The 26,806-nt window shown below is 37.5% G+C and overlaps 1 protein-coding gene across 1 annotated transcript in view; it reads right to left on the bottom strand.

Annotated features, from left to right (window-relative positions):
• Ar (androgen receptor) overlaps positions 1 to 26,806 on the bottom strand; it is a 167,881-nt gene that overhangs the window by 55,363 nt on the left and 85,712 nt on the right. The window contains exon 2 of the mRNA XM_059250168.1: positions 12,091 to 12,242. Within this exon, the coding sequence (XP_059106151.1) occupies positions 12,091 to 12,242 (152 nt within the window). The remainder of the gene's footprint in view (positions 1 to 12,090; positions 12,243 to 26,806) is intronic.

Raw genomic sequence — 26,806 nt, 5'->3', positions numbered from 1 at the left:
AAGAGAGTGATCTTAGTGTTTCTACTACAGATGCTGGTGGGTTTTCTGGTCACTAATTAAGCAACACAGAAGACAAGTAGTTGTCTGGGAATTTTACACATTCTCCATTTCCTTTATTCAAAGGTTTACCACTACTACCACATTCTACCTTTGTTTCCTGTCTAGCCCAGGAAGACCTTAAGTGTCTGTAACTTAATGATTAATATTTTATTCTACAAGGAGGAACTAAAACTTACTGGGAAATAGAAACTGTAGTTATACATTATTTGATTCTTATAATAGCCTCATGGGATATTATTTTCTTCACAGAGGCACAGAGATATAAAGCAGTTTCTTCAAGGCCACATATCTATTCCAGTTTAAAGCTAAAAATTGAACTCAGTCTGCCTACTTCTCAAGGATGCTTCAGGAAAAGAACATCACTGGACATGAACATATTTGAGACAGCTATGTACATTTTAGAGAATAATTTTTAAAATTACTGTTTTAAAAATCGATTCACATATGTTAAAATATTTAAGATCATTCAGTATAGCCATTTATTTGTCAGATGAGGGTATTGATGTGGAAAGAATACAAATTACACCTAAGATCACATGTAAGTTAGTGGTAGAGCCAGAACCCCATCTGGTTCTCTTACATTGCATTTTCTTTCTCTACCTAGATAGGAGCCTGTTTCCCAAAAGCCCAGAGACTAAACTGGGGCAGCTATGGGGAAGGAGCCAGGCACAAAAGGTCAACTGAAAACTTCTCAAGAACCTTGCTGCAGCTGGTGAGATTCCACAGGATGACCTTCAGACTCGATATTCCTCCAAACAAGCCTTGCCCTCACATAACACCATATTCTTAGTTCAGTATTTCCCCTCCTTCTGAAGTTATTTTACTACCTTATTGTACCTGGACAAATCTTATGAATCATTTTAAGGACCTAGATCAATTGTTACCTCCCTTGTGGCATCTGAAATTCTACAAGCAAAATTAACTCTTTTTCATATTCTGTCTACACAAATAATTTTGTACTTAATTCTAGGGAAGTACTGATCTCACTGTTGTAATGATAAATATATGACATTTTTACCTCACAGTCACTAACTATGATTCTGGACAACTTAATTAACTCTTCTGTGCCTTCGCTCCCCGAGCTTTAAATTGGGAGCAATAACAATACTATAGTGTTGTTGTCTGCAGATCATCTAATGTATTGAGTACCCAATAAATAGTCTGTGTCTTTATCTTGTGTCTCTTATACTCGTGCCTTATATATTCCCAGCTACAGAAGGATCAACTCCTGAATAAATGAACATGGCGAAAAAAATCAGTCATCAAATAGCTATGTTGGATGTCACTGCTGTTAAGATACTACCTTATGTGTTTATAAAGTCCTTATTAAAATCTAGACCAGGATTCTGAAATCTTCTCTGGGTTATACATCCTCTGAGAATCATAAGAAAGCATTGAAATTTCTCCCTAAAAATTTCATATATCCACACAGAAGATCTACTACAAATTGACAGTCACGTCAAAAGATACCTTACAAAGCCCTCCTACCATAGGCCATCATCACCATCACTCATTTTCTTGTTCTGTAAGAATGCCTACAGTTACAGAGGATGCTTTTAAAAGATGGTGGATTTGGCCAACACAAACTGGACTCCACAGTTTTTGTTTGTTTGTTTAGGAGAAAGAAAGAACATGAAGTTGGGTGAGTAGAGCCATGTGGAAGGATCTGAGAGGAGTTGAGGGAGGGAAAATAATATGAACAAAATATACTGCATGAAATTTTTAAAGAATAAATAAAAGCATAGGAAGATGGTTGAAGGAGAGGGTGCTAACAGATACCAAATGCCTTCCAGGAGCTAGAAGCTGTGCTGAATGCTTATTAGGCTGCCTCACATAGTTCCTAGGCATTCCAAGGTAACAGTCTCCATATCTCTGCTGAGCAGCTGTGAGACAGGAGAGCATCTCAATCAAGAAACATCAGTGCCATTAATTATATGTTAAACAAACCTGAAAAAGCCACTTGCTCTTTGTAGATCTTAGTTTTCTCTTCCACACAACAGTGCAATGGTTTGACTAGATTACTTTTATTTCTAAGTTCATTTTCTTCAAGTCTAATAGGATAGCATTGAAAATTGCTGTGATGCTAAGCATTATAAACCTTTTAAGAATTATCATTAAAACAACAACAACAACAACAACAAAAAAAAAAACCTTGAGGCTGAATCATTTGACCTGAAGATGAATGAGCCAGTTTGTGACCTGTAGGAATGTTCTTGTCTAACTTAAGAAACTGTTAGAGGTTCCCAGTTTCAAAGCTCCTCATCCACTTACCACAGTGAAACCAAGGTCCCTTCACACAATGACATATCCCAAGAGAGGAAGGAAGAATAGAATTTAAAAAGTATGAGAAAGAAAAATCAATACTTTATCCATGAGTTTTTTTAGCTTCCTAAAAGAAAATGTTCTGTGTTTCCTGACATAAATTAGGAGGAAAATGGATTTCTCTTGTTCCTAGCCCAGTGGAAAATTCTACAGTGTGTTCCTCTGGGACAGCTCAGAGGAAAGGGCCAAGGACCAGTGTGTCTATTATATACATACATCCTGTCTCTGAGCTCTCCTCTTAGCTATGTAATGAAGATCAAAAATTCACATGAACACAGATGGTAAACTGTGCTTCCTGTTTTGTGGTTGTATGATAAGAATGACTTAACATTTACCCAGTCTGGTTTCATCAGAAGCAGAACTCTAACTTCTGAAGGGTATGAGAGGGTAGAAAGATGATGGTCCCTATGTCCCTTCTAATGAAGAGAATTGCTGATGATATACCAGCTGCTTCAGCTTTGGGGTACTTTCTTAGGAAAGCAATCTTCCTTGTGATACCCATACTACTTAGTGGCTCTTCATTTCCTCTCCACAATAGTCTTGTCTTTCCTAACTTCTTTCAGTTTTACTAGATTATCTTGTTCTTTCTCACTGCTGTGTTGCTTGCTTCCTTAGACATAACATTACTTTCTTCATTGGTCCAATATATTTAAATGTCTGTGGGGGAAGTTTTGTTGTGTTAAAATGAATGTTGACTCTGGCCTAGGCAGACCAAGATTCAAATTCCAGCTCCTCAAATGAAGAAAACAGGCTTTATGGCTTGAGTATTCAAACCTTTTTTTTTTTTTTTTTTTTTTTTGGTTTTTCGAGACAGGGTTTCTCTGTGTAGCTTTGCGCCTTTTCCTGGAACTCACTTGGAAGCCCAGGCTGGCCTTGAACTCACAGAGATCCACCTGGCTCTGCCTCCCGAGTGCTGGGATTAAAGGCGTGCGCCACCACTTATATACAGCAAGTATTTTGCAAACACTTACTGACTGTATGCCTGAGTAGTTTTAGAACTGGGCCTACTCTTAAGAGGTGTTCCATAGAGACAGACAGTAGTTTAGACAGGAGTTCCTAAGATTTTACTAGAGGGCCTCAGTAATCACAGCACAGACGGAAAGGAAAGGATGAGAAATCTATTCCTTGTCCACTTTAGAAAGAATTCTATTCTTCTCCCAGTTCTCTGCTTAGTGTTTTGTTATATAGGCTAGGTTCATCTGAAACTTAACATGTAACCCACACCAGGCTGCTTGAACTTGTGGGAATCTTCCTGCCTCTGCCTCCTGCAAAGTGGGATCATAGGCATGAGCCACCACCACACATAGCTCATCTATTCCTTAACTTTTTTTTTTTTTCATAGATTTTCAGTTAACGAAGTTCACTTGTCTCTCTGGTAGGCTTAAACGCTTACATTTCTAAAAATGGACAGAGAGGGAACATGAACACCCAAATAACTGGCTTCAAAATGTTCACATATATTCATTATCACAAAGTCATAATGACTTCTTGCAGAGGCTAGTTATCTAAAGGTCAGTATGTTTCTTGTTATAGGACTAGATCTCAAAGAAGACAGACATAACTAACATGCTATGACTGAAGAGACACTTACCTTGCAATGGAAACCAGCTATAAAAATGAACCACATGATGTTTGATAATCACCAGGAGATCCTCCTGAGGGATTTAACAAACTTATGTATATAGCATATGCATAAGCACATAAAAGATGACAAAGGATGAGGGAATTAGATATGAGAGAAGGAGGTAATAGACACAAGGAATCTTACTTTAGCAATGTCATGTAAACACTACAGATATTTAAATAATGGTATAAATGTTATGGCAATTTCTTGTTAATAACTGCTAAAAATGAACATTCTGTAACTAGGCAGATGTAGGCTACTACAGAATATCAGTGGCAAATTCTTTGCTTAGCTCATAAATTTGGCACTGACAGAGATGTAGTAGGAACTGGGTAGCAGAACAACATTATTTACTCTGTAAACCTGTAGTTTAGTCTTATGATTGGGAAACTCAAAACTAAGCCAGAAGATTTGTGAAGTCAGGCCATCATAGAATATTATATGACAGATTCATAACTCAGATGGCCACTCAGGCTCTACTTTTGTGAGTTAGTTTTTCAGCCATAATATTTGGTACCAGATAATTCCCAAAGCCCTTTCTGTGAACCATTTGGGGAATATACTGAAACACACACACACACATACACACACACACACACACACACACACACACACACACACACACACATATATGTTTCATGGTTATTCAAAAGATTATGAAAGTTTAGACAAATGTACAAAAATTTTCATTTTTTCTTCTGAGTAGCCTTTAGGATGGACTGAGCTAACAGCCCATTAAAAAAATACCCTCTTCTAGAATTTCAAGCTTTATTTTTCTCCTATTTAGTAATACAGTACAAGAAGCCACCATACTAAGTATTCGATACAATTTTGCCAACTGGGAGTAACTTTTAAAAGATCATGTACTCTGGATTGTTACATAGGTATAAGGAGGCTAGAGATGTGTCAGATTTCTTTTGCACATTTGCAAGTTCAAGAGAGACCAGGAGAAGCAAGAGTCAACATGTTGCAGTCCACAAGCCAAATCCAGGGTAAAAGTTGAGAATCTCCTTTTTACTGGTTTAAAAACACCGAAAGAAAAAGAATACTTAATGGCATGTGAAAATTAAATGAAGTTCAAATTTTAGTGCCCATAAAGTTTTATTGGAATCCAGCTACACCCATTAGTTTGTGTAAGGTCTACAAAGGCAAAGGCAATGCTGAATAGTTGAGATGGAGGACATGTTACCTGCAAGGCTTAAACTATTTATTACCTATCCTTTTATACAAAAAGTTTATCTGCCTCTCATCTAATGTCTGGCAGTAACATTTAAGAAAAGGAGAAATAAAACGAGAAGCAGAGCTTTGTAGGAAGATTTCTGGGACTCACAAAGCCAGAATCAGTCACCTTTTTGGCCTGTAATACCTGATCAAGTCTTTGTTACAAACTGATGTTTCTGGCTGAATTAATTTGCCCCTGGGAAACATTACTCAGAGTCAGGGAGTGAAGTGGACACTATCATACACCAAAAACTTGCTGTAAACTCCAAACGAGGTAACATTCAATTCCACATGAGTTGAGGTGGGAAAGTGGATTTAAAGGACAGAATGAGTTCAATAAAGGTTCACTTATATTTCTTCTCTCACAAAAACCTGGGGCAAGAGAGAAAATCAAAGCCATACTTATATAAAATTTGCCAAGGAAACTAAATTGGGACCTATTGTAAACAGCAGTGAGGATGGTGTAATTCCTTGAGTTCAGAATGTAAACTCCAGTTTCAGTTTTATGATGTGTACCAAACAGTGCTCCATGTGTACAAAACAAATGGATGTGCAGTCTCAAATGTTTTACTAGAAAATGTCTGAAAAATAGTAAATTCTCAAGTACATAATGTGCATAATGAATTAATTAACCCTCTTTGAAACATGATAATAGAGATGGGGATTCATATCCTGACTTTCCACATGAGAAAATGGAAAAGAAAGGAAGTTAGTCAGCCATGGTCACAAAGGGGAACCTCTGTCCTGGATGTTAACCCAGCCTTTCCACAGGCACTCTCTCAGCTCTTTCTGGCCCTGTTTGAAGATTGAGTTTTTATTGATCCGGGTCTAGAGTTTACCATCTGCTAGAAAGTCAAACTCCAAGCACATACAGGTATAAAATGCATCTGTGTTTGCTGAAACAATGGTGATGTTTATAAATTGTAGAGTTGTCACAAAATTCTAAGCTGGGAAGACGTTTATTTATTGAAAAACTTATTTATTTTTATTTATGTATATGTATGTATGGGGGTATTTATACATGCGTGAAGGTAGCCATGGAGTCCAGAAGAAGGTGCTGGAGCTCCTAGAGCTGGAGTTACAGGCAGGAGTGAGCCACCAGACATGTGTGCTGGGAACTGAATTCATGTCTTTGGCAAAAGAAATACAATCTCCTATCAACTGAGACATGCTTTCAGCCCCTGGAAGGGCATTTCTAAAAACATCTATTCTACAAACAGAAAACTAAAGCCCCAAGGGGGTAATTTCTTATATAAGGCTATCCAACTAAGTCTTTTGAAGCCCATAGAAAGAAAGGCACGAGCTTTCTTTGACTTCCTGGTCTATTAAGTATTCAATGTGCCTTCGCTTTCACTTTCGCAGTTACCTTATCCACCGACAAACACATTTTCTTTTCATGCCTGTTTCAAACTCACAGACCATCCCCAAACATACTCACTCCTGCTTTTAAGCCCACATGACCTTCGCTGTTTCACTGTTTTCCCTAATTAGCCATTGGTGATTTTACCTCTAGGGTCTATTATTTTATTTTGGGAATTTTTATTCATTTTACATACCAATCACAGATCCTCCTCTCTTCCCTCCTCCTGCCTTCCCATCCTTCTCCCATACCCCCCTATTCCTTCCTCCAACAAGGGAATGCCTCCCATGGGGAATCAGCAGAGCTTGGTACATTCAGTTGAGGCAGGCCCAAGCCCCTCCCCCTGCCTCAAGGCTGTGTAAGGTGTCCCACCATAGGTAGTGGGCTCCAAAAACCCAGCTCATGCACCAGGGATGGATCCTTATTCTACTGCCAGGAGCCCCTTAAACAGATCAAGCTACATAACTTGCTTATGCAGAGGGCTTAGTCTAGTTCCATGGAGGCTTCACAGCTGTTGGTCTAAATTTCATGTGTTCCCACTAGTTTAGTTTGGTTGTCTCTGTAGGTTTCCCCATCATGAGCTTGATGTCCCTTGCTCATAGAACCCCTCTTCTCTTTCTTCGACTGGACAGGGTCTATTCTTTCAAGACTATATAGAGCCTTCCCTGCACAGCCTGATTTTCCTTTACCCCTCAGTATTAACAGCAATGAGAAAATATGGGGTTCTCCCTTCTCTTCCTTTCCAACAAGAAAACCTGGCCAGACTACAATCAACTCTGTTGAGAGCCCCCTACCATTGATAGCTTTAAAAAGTCATTTTTTATAAAGCTCCAAAGCTAGAAATGAATTTTTGTCTGACATGCCAGGCTTTTAACTCTTGTACCTGTGTCCAGTCCAGAGATCTTTGAAAAATGTGTATAAAGTGATAATCAACATGCTGAATACTCAGTCTGAGTTAACTGACAATGAATGAGGAAGAGAAATATTTATGACCTTACTCTTACCAAGGCAGGTAGAATTCCATATTTCAACATCTTCACAGAGGCAGTATAGATACATATTAAAATATTTAAAAATCAATAAATGTTCTTTTGGGGTGATAATATAGTCCCCTGCATTCCAATAGAGATAATGATCCTAGTAAACTCAAAGCCACCTGTCTTATCCAGGTGGGAAAAGAAATACCATCAAAGGTAATTATTATTATTAGTATCTTTTGAAATAGGGCCTCACTAGGTATTCTTGGCTGGCCTAAAACTCACTGTATAGACCAAGCAGCCTCAAGCTTACAAATACACTAGCCTCAGCCTGCTGAGTGCTGCAATAGTAATAATTTTGTCTTATTTTGTTTACCTATAACATACTTTTCTTATATCTTTCAACTGAAACCTGGGGCCGACATTCCAAAGTAACCAAAGAGCTCAGATTATGTACATTCCACGGCTCTGTAAGACATCCGAAGGTGCCATAGACTATCTAACAAAATCCTCAGTCTAGGCATGAGAACCCTCTTTTAGAGTTGTTTGTCAGAAAAGTTGAAAAGATTCTTAAAATAATACAGGCTATTGTCATCGCCCTTGGCTCCCTCCCAGAAGTTGAAGGTAGGTCCCTATTGCTAAAGACACCACATACACAGGACACAGGACTTGGAAGAATTGAATTGGTAGTGACCTGAAAGCCTCTTCCTTGAGAAGTAACTCTCAGTATCCAAAGGAGCTAGCTATGCCAAGGGAGGAAAGCAATCAATAGTCTTCCCCAGCTGTAAAGATTTTGAATGACAACAATGACCAAAACAGAAAGATATCCTCAAGGGTGCAATGATGACATATATCTTGGGAGGGGGTAATCAATAGCCACCACACTGGACTTAAGGTACCCTTAGTAGGAGGGAATTTATGCCTGGTACTGCAAACCTGGCTAGTTATTTGTGACTGGTGAGGTTATGGACCCTAGAGGAGAACCTACTTCTTTGATAAACTATTATAATTTCTTATTGCATTCTAAATACCTTTTTACCCATTGATTAGTGTAACTCTCACTCCTCATTTAAAAATAAGCCTCTTTTGTAGTAGAGTGAGATCATTACAGAAAGTCACTACTGGTCAAAATGCAGAGACCAACTGACCTTGGCATGCCCAGCTCCAATTGACACATCTACAACACAGCTCTTGTACAGAAGAAGAGGGAGTCCAAAAGTAGTAAAAGCCACACGGGCAGGACATCTTCTGTGAGATAACGTCTTCTATATTTGACAGGGAAGTTACATGCATGAAATCTCAACAATATGGTTGCTTAGTCAAGACCAGCACAATGGCAACACCAGGTGCCATATCAATGCAGATTGGATAAATCTCACAAAGCCACACCACTAAATAAATTAATGGTTACTGAGACAGAAAGATTCAATTTTCTCTGGGACTAGCTTCCTGATAGGTTATCTAATCTCAAGTGGTTAGTTGTAAACGCATATATAAGCGAGCAACACTAATTTAACTCAGCAAGATGTATTTATATATACGTATTTATATACATGTATATATATATATATATATTAATAATAATTCAAGAGGAAAAAGTCATGAATTTGAAGAGGAGTAGTAGGAACACAAGAGGAAATGGAGTGGGGAGATAGATTATCCAACCCAAAGTGGTCATTTTTTTGGGTATTTTTGAGACAGGGTCTCTCTACTTAGCTTTCCTGGCTGTTCCAGAATTCACTATATAGATCAGAATGGCTTAGAATACCCTTGCCTCTATGTCCCAAGTATTGGGATTAAACAAATGTGCCAATATACTTTATCGCCCCAAAATGGTCATTCTTAAATATATATCCATATCATCAACACTGAGTTGGGTTTTACACACACACACACACACACACACACACACACACACACACACACACAGATACATACATATACGTAGATACACACACATATATATATACATATCTACATACACATACACATATACATAGATACACACATACATACACACACACACACATACATATATATCTCCATCCATTCCTTGGTTGCCTGTATGATGACAGTGTGTGTGTGTGTGTGTGTGTGTGTGTGTGCGCGCGCGTGTGCGCGCGCACGCACTACAGTAATTAAAAAGTCATGAAGTTGAAAGGGAGTGAGAGGGGAGATTGGGGAGGAGTAGAATGGGGGAGAGTGGGGAATGGAAATGATGTAAACACAGTACTCATGTGTGAGATACTCCAAAAAATAGTAAAATAAATAAAAATAAAGTAGCTAATTTGCCCCCTGCTAGAATTTTTGCATGGAGCATATTCTCTAGTCAGAATGCTTTTTCATGAATAAACTTCTGATGTGCAAACCATGCTCTTTAAGCAATTGCACTGCATTTAATTTGTGTTATGGAAAAAATGGTGAAATAAACTTATATAATATTGTGCAAGTAAAAACAAAACAAGACAAATATCCATTGGTGATCTTGATTTTATTAAATAAAATATTACTGAGTTTCAGGAACTTCTGTGACTCCAGGGTTCAAATCATTTTAAGACCTTGCTGGGTTTCTCTGTTCTGAACATTGAATAACCCCTCCAGCCCACATTGCTTGTCTTTCCTGCTGTCTAATAGTCTAGAATCTATAGGATGGTAGAGATCCTGTCATGCAGCCCTGGCAGCTGCCCTTCTGCCTTCTTTTAGTTCTAAATTCTCCAGAAAACTGCCATGTAGGGTAGTATAGTATAGCTGAAAAAGATCTTCACTTTTACAATATAAATGATCTTCCTCCTGTTTTCTAAAAGCAATCATTTGGTCACCTAGATTTTTAAGACCCAAACGTGGCACGGGTCATGATATAATCTATTGATTATTCATTTGCTCACTTGAACTCATTTTGCATCTGCTATGGCTACTACTCTAGTGCCAGGCCTGCTGCCAATAGTAGCTTCAGAATGGTACTCCGCTTCTTTCCCTGCTGTAAAAACTGGCTGGTCTTTGTATTAGAAAACAGGGGTGTTTTACTGGAGAAGCTGGAGTGATCTGAAGTCCTTGGAACATGTTTTTACTTCATTTTCTGATAGCTGTTTTTTCAGAAGTACGGTTAAGAAAGGAAGGCACTGCTTTAAGGCTCTTTCTAAACGTCTATGCTTATGCCCTAGGACCTTGGATCTCATGCCAGTCTATCATGAACAGCAGCAATGCTCCATGTGGGAGCAAAGGTAAAACATGCAGCCCATTTTAGTAATACCAAATGCTAGTTACCTCCTTGCACTTTTTAGGAAATGGAAGAAAAGAAAATGATAGCTTTCTGTTTTGAATGTATTTCTCCCACCTACTAAAATGTTGAAACTAAAATCATGAAGAATGGCTATCAGTGAGGAGAGCAGTGTAAGAGCACCTACTTTCTACCTTTTCTCTTGTTGCCAAATATTCACTGGTGCTTCTGTTGTGCTCAGTAGAGTCCTCAGAAAAGGCGTTTCTTTTCAAATGGTTCTTTCGCATGAGGAAAGGCTCTCTGTTTGGTTCTGACTTAGAATTCAACTCTTCCAGACAAGGCAAAAGGAAAGAAAATTCATTGGCAGGAAGCTCTTCCTTTGTGGGAAGCCACGGCAGGGGTGCAAATTGGGACTTAAAATTTAGTCTGGTGCCACAGTTAGAGCATCTAGGGGCAACTTCCCAGTGTCTATTTAAGAAAAGAGTTCCAGACAGAGGGAGGGTAGTAGAGTGTATGAATAGAAGGCTTAAGTCTTGGTGATCAAGGAGGGAGGGATTACTAGACTAAATTAAAGGTCTAGAATGGGAGTTTCTCCTAGATTATGTAGGCTAGGCACATTTGAAATCTATGCAGATAACAAGTAGGTTTCAGCCCACTCATCCGGATACAAAATGCAACTTGTCTGGAGATTCTGAACCAACTGTCCTGCCATGAAGGCAGTCCTCTGATGAAGAGAAAAAAACTGTTGCTTCCCTCTGAGTTTTTATCTACCTTGGAGTTGTTATTGCAGACAGGTCCCAAAGAGGCAGCAAGCAGGAGGGAGCAGGTGCAGACACTGATGGTCTGCCGAACACTGAGAACACTTCCTTTCTGGGGTTAAAGCCAGGAAGCTTTTGCTAAGGAACAGTCTTGTATTCACTACATAGAACAGCCTGCAGACTCAGTTGGGTTTCTCAACTTCTAACCTCTCTAATAAGGACATTTTTTTCCCTCACTATGCAGCAGAGTTGAAAACAAGCAGGAAGGAAATTTAATTTTTCAAATCATTAATTTTGCTTTCATTCCTAGGATCCACCGAACACCAAGCACCAGCTGGGACCACCTTCATCACCAACATTGCTTGTACAACCAGGGCAGTCAATGGACCTCAACAAATATAACCATTTGTGTCTTTAATATAGGTTCTGTGACAGGGTCCTTGCTAATGACTCAGTCCCTGGGATTATCCAAGGGCCCTGAAAGGCTGCTGTCCCTCTCTAGGAGGCAGAAGAAAAAGAGAAATATCAAGAAGTAGGTAAGATGGTTTTACCTTCAGCGGCTCTTTTGAAGAAGACCTTGCAGCTGCCACAAGTGAGAGCTCCGTAGTGACAGCCAGACGCTTCATCGCCACAGATCAGGCAGGTCTTCTGTGGTGGAAAGTAATAGTCGATGGGTAAAACGTGCTCCCTGGCACTGTCCAAACTGAAAAGACACACGTACACACAAAAAACAAAGCAGCACATGTCAGTGGGTGATAGAAATCAATCGGAAGTCTATGGTTTTCTGAGAATCTGTACATATTAATGATTATTCTACATATTGCTCCAGTCAATCAGTGTGAAGCTGAGACTTTCCCTGAGCATGGTGTTTGTAAGGTTTCCCATGGTATTGGAAGAACACTTTGGATCCTGCCAAGGGATTAAACAAATTCTCAGGGAGTAGCCAATCTCACCGGTTCTGCATTTGTAAAGGAAGGAAGAAGGCAGGAAACCTGAAGTTGAGGTGTCAACTTAATGTAATGCTCAGACAACACTTTCAGTCATTAAATGGCATGAACCTAACCCTATACCTTACTTCTCCCAAAAGGAGGCCTATGATCAAGCCATATGAAATATCAGAAGAATTTTATGTATTTTAGCTGTTGGAGTCTTACCTAAAACAGGAATATTGTCCCTGGTAGTACTGAGTTATTGCTATGAGTGAAAACATGAATCAATTGTGGAGTTACTCTTGAAATTAATATACAAGTGAAAGATAAATCAGTACTATCACACCAGTTTTCATTTGTCTTTTAAATCAAATCCTTTGCTTTCCTTTTGATCCTCTCTGTATCACATGCGCATGTACCTGGCCCTGCTCTGTAACAAAAAGTAACAGAATCCCTGTGCCAGAGGCTTATACTGAGAAATGATACACAACAGTGTCCAATAGTTTGAGGGATGCTGCCAAAACACCTGACCTTTACAAGACTTACAGGTTCCCTGGATGAGGATCATGCTTTAGAGGTCTAACTGCTTACCTAACTAGTCTAGCTGCTTATCTCCAAGACCTGTGTCTAAATTCTTACATGTAGATGTGAAGGAAAAGAGACAGAAAAGCAATTCTAAACTCTTTACTGTATGTTAGTTTCCCATTCTTTTAGTAATTAACTCATTTGTACAAATAGAATATACTTCTTGCTAACAAAACGTCAAATTTTGTCTATGTTCCATGTCCTATGTCAAAATGTAAACAAAACGTTTAAGTGACTGCCTATGTTAATCTGCCTCACATAAATGACAATTGTGCACACTCTGAGCCATAGGACTACAACTTCCATTTTTTTAATCAGTACTTCTCTACCAAAAAAGGAAGAAAAATGAGGCATAATTGGAGTCTATTTCTTGTGCTTAGCGGTTTCATCACCCCATAACAACTAAACAAAACAAGATTATTCTCTTCATTAGTATAGCTATTGTACAGCGGAAACAAGGAAGAATAAGAAATGACAAGGTTAAAATGATTTGATACCGAGCCACATTTATTTTATTCTAAATCCAAAATAGTTTTCATTTTCTAAATTCTTCTCACTACTCACCTTTGCTATCTATTAATGGCTCCTTGTTTTCATGCTTAGCATAGCCCCTAGTATCCAGCAAAGTATTCAAAGTTCTTCTCCCTCCCACTCCAAATGAGGAGCCCTGGCAAGGCATAAGCAAGGACAACTTAAACTACAATTTCTAAGTCTCCAGGACAGGAATACTAGCCTTTCTTCAAGACCTGAGTAAAACAGAACGAATTGAAAGTATTTGTCCTATAAATATGAAAATCCAACAACTAGCTATGGTGGTCTGTATTCTCTATCAAACGCCCCATTTCATCCCATTACTAGAAAGTAAACAGAATTAAGGATAGCAGATCCATGTGTTTGAAAGAAAAAGAGACCATTTCAAATATACAACTCAGCCAAGCTCAAAGAACATCACTCACTGTTTTCGTGAAAATATCATTCAATTGGGTAAATATTGCGCCTCCATTCTCAGTCCAGAAAGAAGCAGAAGAAAATTTTCATAACTTTCTTCCTCTGCTTTCCACCTTTTTAAAGCCTCTATGACTAACACAAGCAAAATAAAATAAAAAATACATGTAGGGAGGCAGTCAACATGCCAGGCCATTTCATACATATTATCTCATTTAATTTCCCTCCCAAATTTTCCAGGTGACTTTGGATTATCTTTATATTCTGATGCTTAGAGAAATTAAGCACATTTATGCAAAATCATACATCTAATAAACAGAAATGCTAAGATTCCATATCTGCTAGGTCTGATTCCAAAAAGAAGATGCTTAATTACTGACAAATTAGGTTATATGACTGACAAACTGTATAATATGGTTGGAAGTTGGAAATTTGTAGATTATAGCCACTGGCCCATGGATGAGTTACAAGGCTAAAATCTAGAGATATGGTGGTCATTAGTATATGTCCTTTCCCTTCTGCAGCTCACCATCTACTAGATAGAAATTTAAGAGCAAAGAAAAGTAAAATAATGTAGTAAATAATGATTTCTGACTGCTACATATAAGAAAACAGATAAAAGACAGGGATTGTTTTTAAAAGATATGAGTATAAGTGACAACAACAAATGTCTTTTTTTAGGTACAAATTACATGTAGCATTAACAAAGTGGAAAAATACAGAAAATAGATAAGTGAAGTGGTCTTTTTAAAAAAGATTGTAAGAAGAGAGAGTTGAGGCTGGATGTGGTGACACAGGCCTTTAATCCCAGCACTCGGGAGGCAGAGGCAAGTAGATCTCTGTGAGTTTGAGGCCAGCCTGGTCTACAAAATGAATTCTAGGACAGTCAAAGGTGTCTCGAAAAAAAAAGAAAGAAAGAAAGAAAGAAAGAAAGAAAGAAAGAAAGAAAGAAAGAAAGAAAGAAAGGAGAGTTGCTGTTCAATGGGTATAAAGTGTTACTTAAGCAAGGTAAGTTTGAAAGCTGTGCTATACAAATTCTATATAGAGTTAATATAGTGCTGCACACTTCAATTTTGTTATGAGGGTAAGGTATTATTATTACAAAGTTAAAGAAATACACATTTTTTATCCACATCAAAATTTAAACTACAGATATTGGTAATAATCCAATCAAATGTATATTCAAAAGAAGGTTAAAACAATCACCATTTTGTTGAGTAGACATGAACTTAATAAAGGACACCTTAAAATTACTAAAAGAAAATAGGAGAGAAAAAATAATGAAGAGGATTTTAGAATCTGGATTTTTATGAACTACAATTTACTCTGATTAAAGGCTCGAGTAACGGCAGGTCCCACTAGACAAGTTTCTCCTCTCTTTTTTCTCCTATCCCCTATCCTTTACTGAGTTCTCAAAATATTTTGGACAGCAGCTCTCCTACAGACTCTATCTTAGTGTGCATAAGGGCATGCTGTAGTTCTGACTCATGGGCTAAACTTTGGGAGATGAAAATAAAAATTCTTACTGCAGTTCCTTCTCCCAGATTCATTCGCCAGTGAAACATTTGCACATGTGATCAGGAGGCACATGCATGAATTCTCATAGTAGCTTTGTTTATAAACGCATAAAAGCCAAATATCTACTGACAGGACAAAAGAGAGATTATATTATGGCATATCGATTCAATAAAATACATGCCAGCAATGACAAGGACTGAGTGAAGCTTCACAGGTAAATCTTACACACTAATGTTTAACAGACCTAACTAATAACAGGATGCACCTACTTCTGTTGTATAAATTTAAAAAAGAGCCAAAAGCAACAATATTGTTTAGGAATATATGTGGAAAAAGTTATCAAAATTCAAGAGTATAACAGCTCCTGAATTTAGGACAGTGCTAAGCTCTAAGGTATTGTTGGGGTGATGATCTTAAGAAGAGAGGGTGATGATCTGAAGAAGAGAGATACATAACACCTACCATATGTAAGGTACTATTCTAGGTGTTAGAAGACAGGGCAACGAACAAAGCAAACCAAAGATTTTGAATTCTAGTAGGCTCAGTGTAAAGGTGGTAATAATATTGTTGGTTCTTTAATTAGAGTACATAAACATTCATCTATTTTATTGTTATGCATATATTCTTGTCTATGAAACGTTTTAATATCTTCTAAATAGTACTCTATGCAAAAGCATAGAGGTTTGCTTTGAGAACAAGTGCATCATGTTTCTCCCCAACTGCCCAGGTTTACATGCTTACTTAAGATGCACACCTAATTAAATAGAAATGGATTGCCAGAAACTGTCAGCCTGAAAATGCCAGGTTAACCTTGAGGGAAGTTGGACACAGGAGCCCTTAGGACTTAGTTCTCTCTCTCTCTCTCGGTCTCTCTGTCTCTCTCTGTCTCTGTCTCTCTCTGTCTCTGTCTCTCCTCTTTCTTCCTCTCCATTCTTGCTCCCACATAGGATTTTGAGATCTTTGAAAGTTGGACTCATTTGAGTAATCCCTCCAATGATGTTAACAAATCTTGGCTTTGTAGCCAGTCAGACCTGGGCTAGTCTCCTTCCACCATCAAAGTTTGGGCAAACATTGTTAAAAATCAGTTGACCATAAATGTAGGGATTTATTTTCAGATTCTTAATAGTGTTCCTATCTATGTGATCATTATCCTTTTTTATTTTTTTACCTCTTGGTTAACTGTTGCATATACACAATTTTTTTAAACTCAAATAATTTTAAGATGATAATACTCAGGGCAGAGAAGGGAGAGAGGAGAGAGAGAGAGAGAGAGAGAGAGAGAGAGAGAGAGAGAGACTATCAACTACTTTTATCTCAATTTCCCCATCTCATTTTCCTTAAATTATTTTATCTTAAACATTTTTTAAAGCTTTGTAGTAAGGTTTTCCAGTCAGAATTTTGTTATTCTGAAGATTGTTTTCTCCGTTCCAGGCTCTGTATATTTCAATAAGATCTTCAGGGCTAGTTTTTCAACTTCTGATAAGAAGAGAACTAGGATTTTAAAATTGCAATTAGTACATACCGTGCAAGTAATTAGGTTTCACTGTGACATGTCCATACCTACATATGTTGTGCTTTGATCATATTGACCATCCTTTAAAATTATTTTTCCCTCATTCTTATCTGATATTTTGCTAGAGTTCCTTCATTCCTTAGGAGTTATTGATACCTCAACAATATTAAGTCTTTTGATATACGAACATGGGATGTTTCTCATTTATTTCTATTCAAAATTATTTTCTACAATGTTTTCTGCTTTTAGTGGACCAGCCTTGTACGTCTTTTGTTTAATTTATTTGTATTTTTCTATTTTGATAATAAGAAATGATCTGTTCTTTTCATTTTTATATTATTCTTTCCAGAGGATACAAATGCAGTTGGGTTTCAGACTTCACTCTTTTATTCTGCAAACTGCCTGAGCTCCTTTGATTATTTCTAATAGTTTATTGTAGATTTCTTAAAACTACTCTGTAGCATCATGAGATCTGTGATTAAAGATAATTTACCGCTTTCTCTTTAATCTTGATGCTTGTTACTCACTTACCTGGCCTATTCACTGTGGTTAGAATCTCTAATAGAATTGTAAATACAAATAAGAGAGTGATCATCTTTGTTTTGTGTCTGATTTACATGGTAGGTAGGATTTCAATCTCTGATTATTAAGTATGATATTAGCTTTGCAGTTTTCATAAGACATCAATCAGGTTAGGTTAGGAAAGTTATCTGATATGCCTAGTTTTCTGACTGTTTAATTATAAATTGGTATTGAACTGAACTTCAGCTAAAATATTTTTTGGTATCTGTTGAAGTTATTCTGATATTGTTATCTTTTATTATTTTTGTTTGTTTTGTTGACACTACTTGAGGTTGAATCCAGGACCTTGCACATGCCCACTAAGTACTTCCCCACTGAGTTAGATACCTAGAATCTTTTCTTTTGAATATGATATATCATATCAGTTGATTTCATTTGTGAAATGGAGCTCACTAGGACCCTGTGATAAATTCCTTCTTGTTATTGTTTGTGATATGTTTTACTTTTAGTTGACTCAATTGCTAGTACTTTGTTCTTGATCTTTTTTAAACCTGAGTTAAGGGATTGGAGAGATGGCTCAGCCATTAAGATCATTGGCTGCTCTTTCAGAGGGCCAAGGTTTAGTTCCCAGCACCCACATGGTGCTTCCTAACCATTTATAACTCTAGTCCTGGGGGATCTGATGTCCACTTTGGGCCTCCTTGGGCACCAGGCACACATGCAGACAAAACACCCATGCACATAGAATAATTAAATTGAAAATTTCAATTAAAATACAATATTTATCCTAGGGTTTCAGACATGCTATACAAGTTCTCTATTGCTAAGTCATACTCCCAGCCAAGGTGTAGACCAAGCATGGATCTCATGATTCTATGAACCTCCCTCCCCATTTAGCATATCCTTCTGGCATGCATTACCACAATAAGCTTAATCCCGTTTCCAAACATGTTTTCTAAAGTAACCTCTACTTTCATTGGTCAACTAAATAATATCCTTAGGTATATCCTCTAAGTTTTGGTGTGACATATTTTCATTTCCATCTATCTTAGAGTATCTCATCTCACCTATGTTTGCCTCTTTGACCCCACATTTATTTCGGAGTATGTTGTTTATTTCTATTCATTTGTGAATTTCCCAATTCTCCTTCTGTTACTGATGTCTAATTATTTCCATTATGGTAATAGATCTTACAGCATTGTTTTTTTAAATGAATGTTCTTTATAGTCTCTTTGTTTCATTTCCACAGTTCTGGAAGGGTTGAGTCTAATAATTTTTGCTTATATTTTCATTGTTTTTAGGAAAGGGAAGATACATAAATATCCTTATTCAACCATTCTGTGTATCTCAACATCCAAATAGCACTATACTGTGCATGGTACAAAATTGATCCACACATATACTATATCTTGAAAGAAAAGAGGTCAAGTATACTCTTCATTCATGCATTCATCTATTAATTTTTTATTCAGTAGCTGACATTATATAGGACAACTCTGATGAATAATGGATATGCAAGGATGATAAAGGCACTGGACTTTTTACAGGGAGTTTTCATAATCTCAATTAGGGTTAAGAAAAATGCAAAATGTTGCAAGAGAAATGCTGTAAAAGGGGCCAGGTTGGGTCCAAGGGTGTGCTCACTATTTATTATGTTGGATATTTTACTGTGGAATCTAGAGATCAGATAGTGGTATCTATGATTGTAAACTGTAATTAAGCCTTAAGTTTGATATATAGTAACTTCTTTACAAAGTATACAGAGATGAATAAAAGTATTACCTGCTATTACTATGCATCAGATATTTATAGTCTTTGTGGTTATTTCCATTTTTGTAAATCTTACACCACTGAAAAACACATCAAGATAGCTGGAATGATGACAGCAAGACTTTAATATCCATGTCTTGCCAATTTGACAGATCCATCCTTTTCTCTTGTTATTACTCTTAGAAATGGAGCTGAACAGATGAATGCTTATTATAGTCATATCCTTGCATTTCCCAAACCACATCTGCTATCTTCTTTGAGCCAAGTTTTTCCCAACAGTTTTCAAGCCATCATAGCCAATCGGCCATGGAAGAATTAGCCAGATTGTTTCCTGCAGTGTCATCAAATCTTAGGGCAAGATCTGTTTCCATATTTTGTTTCCGGAATGCATTGCCAATGAAACAGGAAATGGAAAGCAAGCAATCAATTAAAAAAAAACACTTCATTTCAGCTTACATGTTAAATCTTTTTAGACTAGAATATTTCTCACATCTTTCATTTTAATTTTGAATAATAAGAAGACGATTTACTGAGGGCTTGCCATGTGCTATGCACCAGCAAAAGTGCTTAATTCTCACAATTATTACTGTAGGGTACATACACTATCTCTATTTTAAAAATGAGGGAACCAGAATCACACAATCTGTAAGTGGCAGAGCTAGGAGTTTTAACTTTATGATCTTTGTGCTGGCTAACTTGAATATCAGCTTTACCTGGGTTAAAGCTATCTGAGAAGATGCAACCACAACTGAAAATGCCTTTGTAAGATTGAACTGGAGGCAAGCCTGTGGTTGAAGGTTCTTAATTTAGGGGTTATTTCAAGAAAGGACAACTGATTGTGGGTGGTCCCACACCCAGCCAAGTGGTTCTGGGGTATATAAGAAGGCAGGCTGAGGAAGCCATGGAGAACAAGTCAGCAAATCACATTCGACCATGGTTTCTGCTTCATTTCCTGCCTCTAGGTCCTTGCTCTACTTGAGTTCCTGCCCTGACTTCTCTTAGTGATGGACTGTTTCCTGGAAGTGTAAACCAAATAAATCTTTTCCTCTCCACGTTGCTTTTAGTTGTAGTGTTTTATCACAGCATCAAAACCCCTACAACAGTCCTACAAATCCCATGGTTTATTCCTTGTGCTATATAGCATTGTCTCCCTAAACTATCACAGTTGGATAGCAATGAAAGATCTTTTAGTCCAGTGGGTTTTTTTTTTTTTTTTTAACTCTTGACCACACATTAAACTCACATGGGAGTTTCCTTAAATTAATCAATGCCCTTACTCTGATTAAATTGAACTTCAGTGGTGTCTGGGCATCCACTTTTCCCCAAAGTTACCCAAATGCTTTAGTGTCCAGAAATGTCTGGCAGTCACCTTGTTCAACTCTGTCCACACTCATTGTAAAATTTTGGGCCTAGAGAGGTACAGAGAATTGATGAGCATAAACAGCTATTCAGAAGCAGGCCTGACAGTGGAATTCAGGTGTTATAATTCCTATGCTAGAGTTCTGTTTTAGAGTAAGAGCTATAGTCTTAAGTTCTCTGTGAATGAGAAACAAGGAAACTGCAAAAAAGAAAAACTCTATATAATAACCCACATAATATAGTCATGTAGCTAGAACCCAGAGAACTTTTAATAAATCCTAGAAGCATTAAGCAATAGAAGTGCTATCAAGACAGATGGAACTGATTTAATAGTCATTGAGCTCCCTGGTATGTATCAGACACCAGGCATAGGGATCCATGAAAGAGATAAAAGCTAAGACTCCAAGGAACAGAGAGTTCTGAGCTAGAATGCCACTATTGCTGATCACTAGTCATCTACTCAATTTCTTTAACTATAAGCTCAGAAGATTATTGTGACAAGTACATCAGACAATACATGGGAAAGGGCCTGGCGTACCCCAAATAAGTTGTACCTTTTACGTCTTTTCACCATCTCACTTCAACATCCCCTGGAAATGAGGCTATAGAATCTCATACTGTACAGTGGTAATTATGCTGCCTCCTCTATCAGACACTAGTTAGCAGCAGCCAGTAGAAACACTGGGAGAAAAAAATCTATCTTTAAAGCCCTTTTGTGACATTGTTTGAGGCACAGAAACACAGATAACGTGGCAAAAAAATTTCAGCCACGTGTCTATGTGCCACTGAAACTTTAAGAAGATAGCACCATGTCAGCAGACACAATTTGTTAACAATGAAATGTTGATTGGATTTCAATTGAAACTAGGAAGCCAAGGTTAGATACTTCATGTTGGCTCAAAGAATATACAGGAGCTAGAAAAATAGGTCTATTGTATCACTGACCTACGACAGAACAGAACTTACTTTGATCTCTTAAACTCCAACACAAAGAAAGAACCCTGTTCCCCCAAAATAATCGACTTCTTTTTATTGTAGTAAGGGAGATTATCGGCAATGATTAAAAATCCCTGACCTCGTTTCACTCCAGGATACATTACAACAAATAGCACAATAGTGACACCTGACATTTAGTAGGTGCCTCGAAGACCAAGCTGGAGGACTTTAAAATATAACCTTATCTAACCTTCAGAACAATTCAGTGAGGTATGTATCATCATTGTCATTTTATAGAAGGAAGTATTGAGGTACTGCTCATTAATAATTCTGCCCAAGACACATAAGCAGTAAATGGTTGCCCTATGCTTTGAACTCAAGTACTTTCTGACTCCAAGGTTACCCATTAGGCTGCAGTCTCTTACAGTGTGTATCAATCTGTGGTGACTCAACACAGAAAATTTGAGTCATTCTGGACTTAATGTACTACACTTCCTCAATGCATCCCACCTGCCACCACAATTCCTATCAGTTGATCAGTGACTAATATCTGTTCATTTTATAGCTGAAATAGTTACCACACACACGCAGCTTTGTCTTCAAAATAACTGTAACTATCTTATTTCAGTCCTGCAGCTTCTTGTCTGATCCTCACACAGGACCCCAGCAGCAGTCTATCAAAAATATCTGCCTCTGTAGCTCTTCTCTCTAACAGCTCTCAACAACTCATGACTCTCAGGAGTGGCTCTAACTCGTTGCTACATTAGACTCACAAGAGGAGCTTATTACTGATATTATTACTGAGTCCAGATTCTTCTCAGTCTAGAGTTACAGGTCAAACCTGAGTGCTTGTAATTTTATTACATGCCTAAGTGAAGATCACATGGCCTATAGGATATAAATTCAAAGTATTCTCCTGGCATTCAAGGCTTATTTCTAGTTCTTAAGTTCACGCCTTGCATAACCTCTTCCATATGATCTTCCAGTGCTGTGAAGATGTTGCAGTTCCTAATATAACTGCCATTTCAAGCCTCTCTGCTTTTACTTCCGCTGTCACTCCCTCTAACTGGAAAACTTCACCCTGCCCTTGAACAGCTGTCTCTTTTATAGCATTACATCGTTATGTAGGCCTCAGAAGAAGAGGCCAACAACTCCTCCAGGAAGCCCCCTCTGATTCTGTATCCTCATTTGTGCAGTAGAACTCTGTCAAAGAACCAGTATCTCCAGATCACATAACCTATGCAAATGTCTGCTTTCCACCAGCATTTGGCCAAATGCTGCTGCTTTTCTTTCACCTTTTATGACTCTCAAGGAATAGAAAAGTGCTTATTTAGGACCAGCCACGTTATCTGTCAAACAGCATCTAAAGGTGAAGTCTAAGGCAGACACCGAACAACTTTAGAGTCCTGACTCAAGATGCTATTAAACCATATCAAACAAATGAAAACTGCTCTTTTCCATAAAACACCAAAGACTCATAATATCCATTCAGTCTCAGTCTTGGCCATGAAGTTCCCACTCGTAGCTAAACAATGTCTCTCAGATTATTTATTTCTCTCTAGTTGGTAGAAATGGAGAATAATTACTTTCTGTGCTCTTAAAGTAGACATCTCTTTGTAAATTACAAAGAAACACAAAGGTCAACAGAATGTAATCTAGGATAAAACCTAGGAAAGGACATATGTCATGCTTGATGTACTTCGGAACAAGGTACTAGTGAAGTGGCATGGAGCTGGTGAACTGTCATTGTTAAATAAACAAAAACAAACCATTCAACTTGATGAAGAAGCAGTTTCCATTCTGTAAAGCAATCATGTGGACTCTGGCATGCTACCTTCGTCTTTCATCAGCCCCAATATAAGGAGACAAACTGCTGCTATGGAGAGCCTGCTTTCCCTTTATGGACAGGGTCTACTCTCCTTCTGTGTTTCTGTTGTGGAATCTTCCTTACTATATAGATCAAAAATGATAAGACATTAAGGATTCCCCAGCCAACTGTGTGACCAGTCACTGTGTTTCCTGATCCTCAGCTTTCTCATTTTCTAAAACCCATATTTGTAAGGCAGTGCAAGTACATAAGGTGTAGTCATGGGGTCTGTATGATCACTTGATAAAGCAAAGAGTTGAGTCCAAAGAAGCCCGAGGAGGTTAACCCCCTCTAAAGTAGAATAGAAAGAAATAGGGTTACAATGTAAATTCCTTACAATGTATCAGCCTGCATCCCTGTACTTATAAAACAAGGGGTTTCATTAGAAACTATGATTTGAAAGAATTGGCAATAGCGATTTATAGCATTTCATAAAAAAATGCTTAAACATTTATCCTCATCCATTCTGTTAATGAAATTTTATTTGTTACTACCATAAGCCAGGTACCATTAAACTGAGGATACAGTGGCAAACAAGTCAGTTAAAATTCCTGACTGTCTTAAGGTTTCCACTTGTATGGGTGGTATATGAAACAAGTACAGAATGTTGAAACAAATAATTTCAGACACTGCTAAGTCCAACATTCCTCTCACAAATATTTTCATTCCATTTCCAGATGAGGAAAAGAAGGCAGAGAAATTAAGCAACTGAGCCAGCCAATAAACAACAGAGTTGGGCCCAAGAAAGCACAACTTCTGACTAAGCAGGCCATGTTCATTCTGCTTTATGGCTTTGCTTCTGGTACTAGTTCCTAGTAGTGTCTGGATATCTTATTCTTTACATCCAGGTTAACGCTGTCTCTGAAGGAAGATGAGGCTTAGTCAAAATGGTTGGCGACCCTAACATCAGGAGAACTAGGCACATAGCCTTTAAAACAGGACCAGGGTGCTGTGGGATGTCCAGGAAAACTTCAGCTACACCAGGGTGTTTGATGGTCTTCTTGGCTCTAGAGTTCCTTGAGAGTAGCCAGGACTTGTTTTATTCACCACTCTATCCTTGGTACTTAGCATATACATTGGCATCTAGTTAGTCTTTTGTTAAAACTTTGTTTTTGAATCTGTGAATGAATGAATGAGAGAACAAGTAATGCAACTTTCAGAAATCTGGGTTTTCATGTTTCTGGCAAAGGGAAAACTCAGCTGCTTTCCCCTGAGAACAAGGAGGTGTGACAAGAAATAGGTGGACCTTGACAGGGAGGAAGAAGGGAGTGGGACTTTATCATACAAGAAGTAAAATCAGGTCAGTCGAAAGTGAACTGTTCTCCTCTAAGACACAGTTAAGGGATGGCTTTTATAGATATCCTCCAACTAAGGTGTAGAAAGTTATTCTTTGTATACCATACTTACCCAATGATGAAGCAATCAATGTACAACATGGTGGTTATTACCTTCTGTACACTTTGGAAGCTATGAAGAACAGCATCCTGTTTGATTAGAGCTAGGATTGTCTGGAGTCCTTCGGAGGTCTATGTAATACTTGGGTGCTTAGGGCCCTCTGCTCCATTTAAGATAAATATTCTATTTTGTACATTTACTTCTACTAGATGTTTGTGGTATTCAAATAGTACTTACAATTGAGTTGGAGAGAAAAAAAGTCCCATGGACAAAAAAGAAAGCCAATATTCACTAGCTCTTAATCACTGCCACCTGCAGTATCCATAGTAACATTTAATGAGCAAGCACTACAGTTTCTCACTTATGGTATTTTATCAGTAGTTGTATAGATTAAGGAAGCTATTCCAAGTCATGTATTCAGCACAGTGCATGGTACGTAATATGTATACATTGCATAGCCAAATAGGACAGGAAACATGGTTATTGAAATTAATTTAAAAAAAATTACAAATGAGATTAATATAGAGTAATAAAGGAATACAGGAGAAAGGAAACAATATTTTGTGTCTTTAACAGCATCATTGAGACATAACTGTTGTAACAAAATGTTTTATCTATTTAAAGTGTAGAATTTGATCAATCAGCATATTTACAGAGTTGGACAACTATCAGCACTATCTAGTTCCAGGATAGTTTTATTATCTTAAAGTCAAACCCTACACCATTAGCAATCTCTCCTCATTCTTTCTTTCCTGCAACCTCTGCGAACTGAATCCACCCTTTGGTCTCTATGAATTGGTCAATTATGGGCATTTTATGTAAATAGAATCATACAATATGTGATGTTCATGACTGACTCTCTTAACACATAGTTTTCAAGGTTGAATGATTTATAACAATAATGCACAATTCTTTATATAGACATGCCTTGATATGTTTATCAGTTCATCATTTGATAAACATTTGTTTTGTTTCTACTATTGGCTAATATTAATAATGCTGCTATGCATATTCAGATCCAGGTTTCCATGTGGCTATATATTTTGATTCCAATGCGTATGTATCTAAGAATGAAGTTACTAACGTCTATAATGCCTGATAGTGAATTGGGATAGGGTATTTGTATGACTTACTTAAAGTGCCCAGAGGGTTTGGTCAAGTCAGATGTGCCTGTGTACATTCCCGCTAGCAGTGCATGGCAACTTTGATTTTCCAACGTTTTTAACAATGCTTGTTACATTATTTACTGTTGCTGTTACTATTACTGTCTTTTCAGTCAATATGACATGGTAGCTCACTGTAGTCTTGACTTAAATTTCCATGGAGACGAGTGGCATTTAACAACTTCTATTTGTTCGAATGCTTTGGAGAAATATCTAAATCATGTTTTTGTCTACTTAATATGAGATTTAAAGGGTTTACATATCTTTCCTACAAATTCTTATTAGATTTATGGTTTGAAAAGATGATGTCCCACTATATAGGTTGGATTTTTACTTTCTTACTATTATAATTTGAAGCTCAAAAGGGTTTTCATGTGGCTTGTTACATGATTTACTTCAGAGAACATTTCATGTTAACTTTGTGTTTGGTTGTTGCTGGGTGGAGGGCTGGTTGGACATCTCTTAGATCTAGCTTTTTTTTTTTTTTTACAGTGTTGTTCAATTATTCCGTTTCCTTGCTGGTCTCCTTTCTGGTTGTGCTATGCATTATTGAAAACAAGTCATTAAGCTTTCCAATTATTATTATTGAACTGTTTTTTATCTTCTCTGTATAGTTTAGGGTCTTGTTTTGTATATATGTTTATAACTCTTCTTTCTGATGGCTGACCCTTTATTATTACAATATGTTATTCTTTAGCTATAGTAATAACTTTTATCAGAAAGTTTTATTTTGTCTGATACTAGCAAAAATCACTGCAAACTCTC

The sequence above is a fragment of the Peromyscus eremicus genome, chromosome X, assembly GCF_949786415.1.
Source record: "Peromyscus eremicus chromosome X, PerEre_H2_v1, whole genome shotgun sequence".
Lineage (NCBI taxonomy): Eukaryota > Metazoa > Chordata > Mammalia > Rodentia > Cricetidae > Peromyscus > Peromyscus eremicus.
The sequence above is the reverse complement of the archived record's forward strand: the minus strand, read 5'-3'. Positions and strand labels throughout refer to the sequence as shown.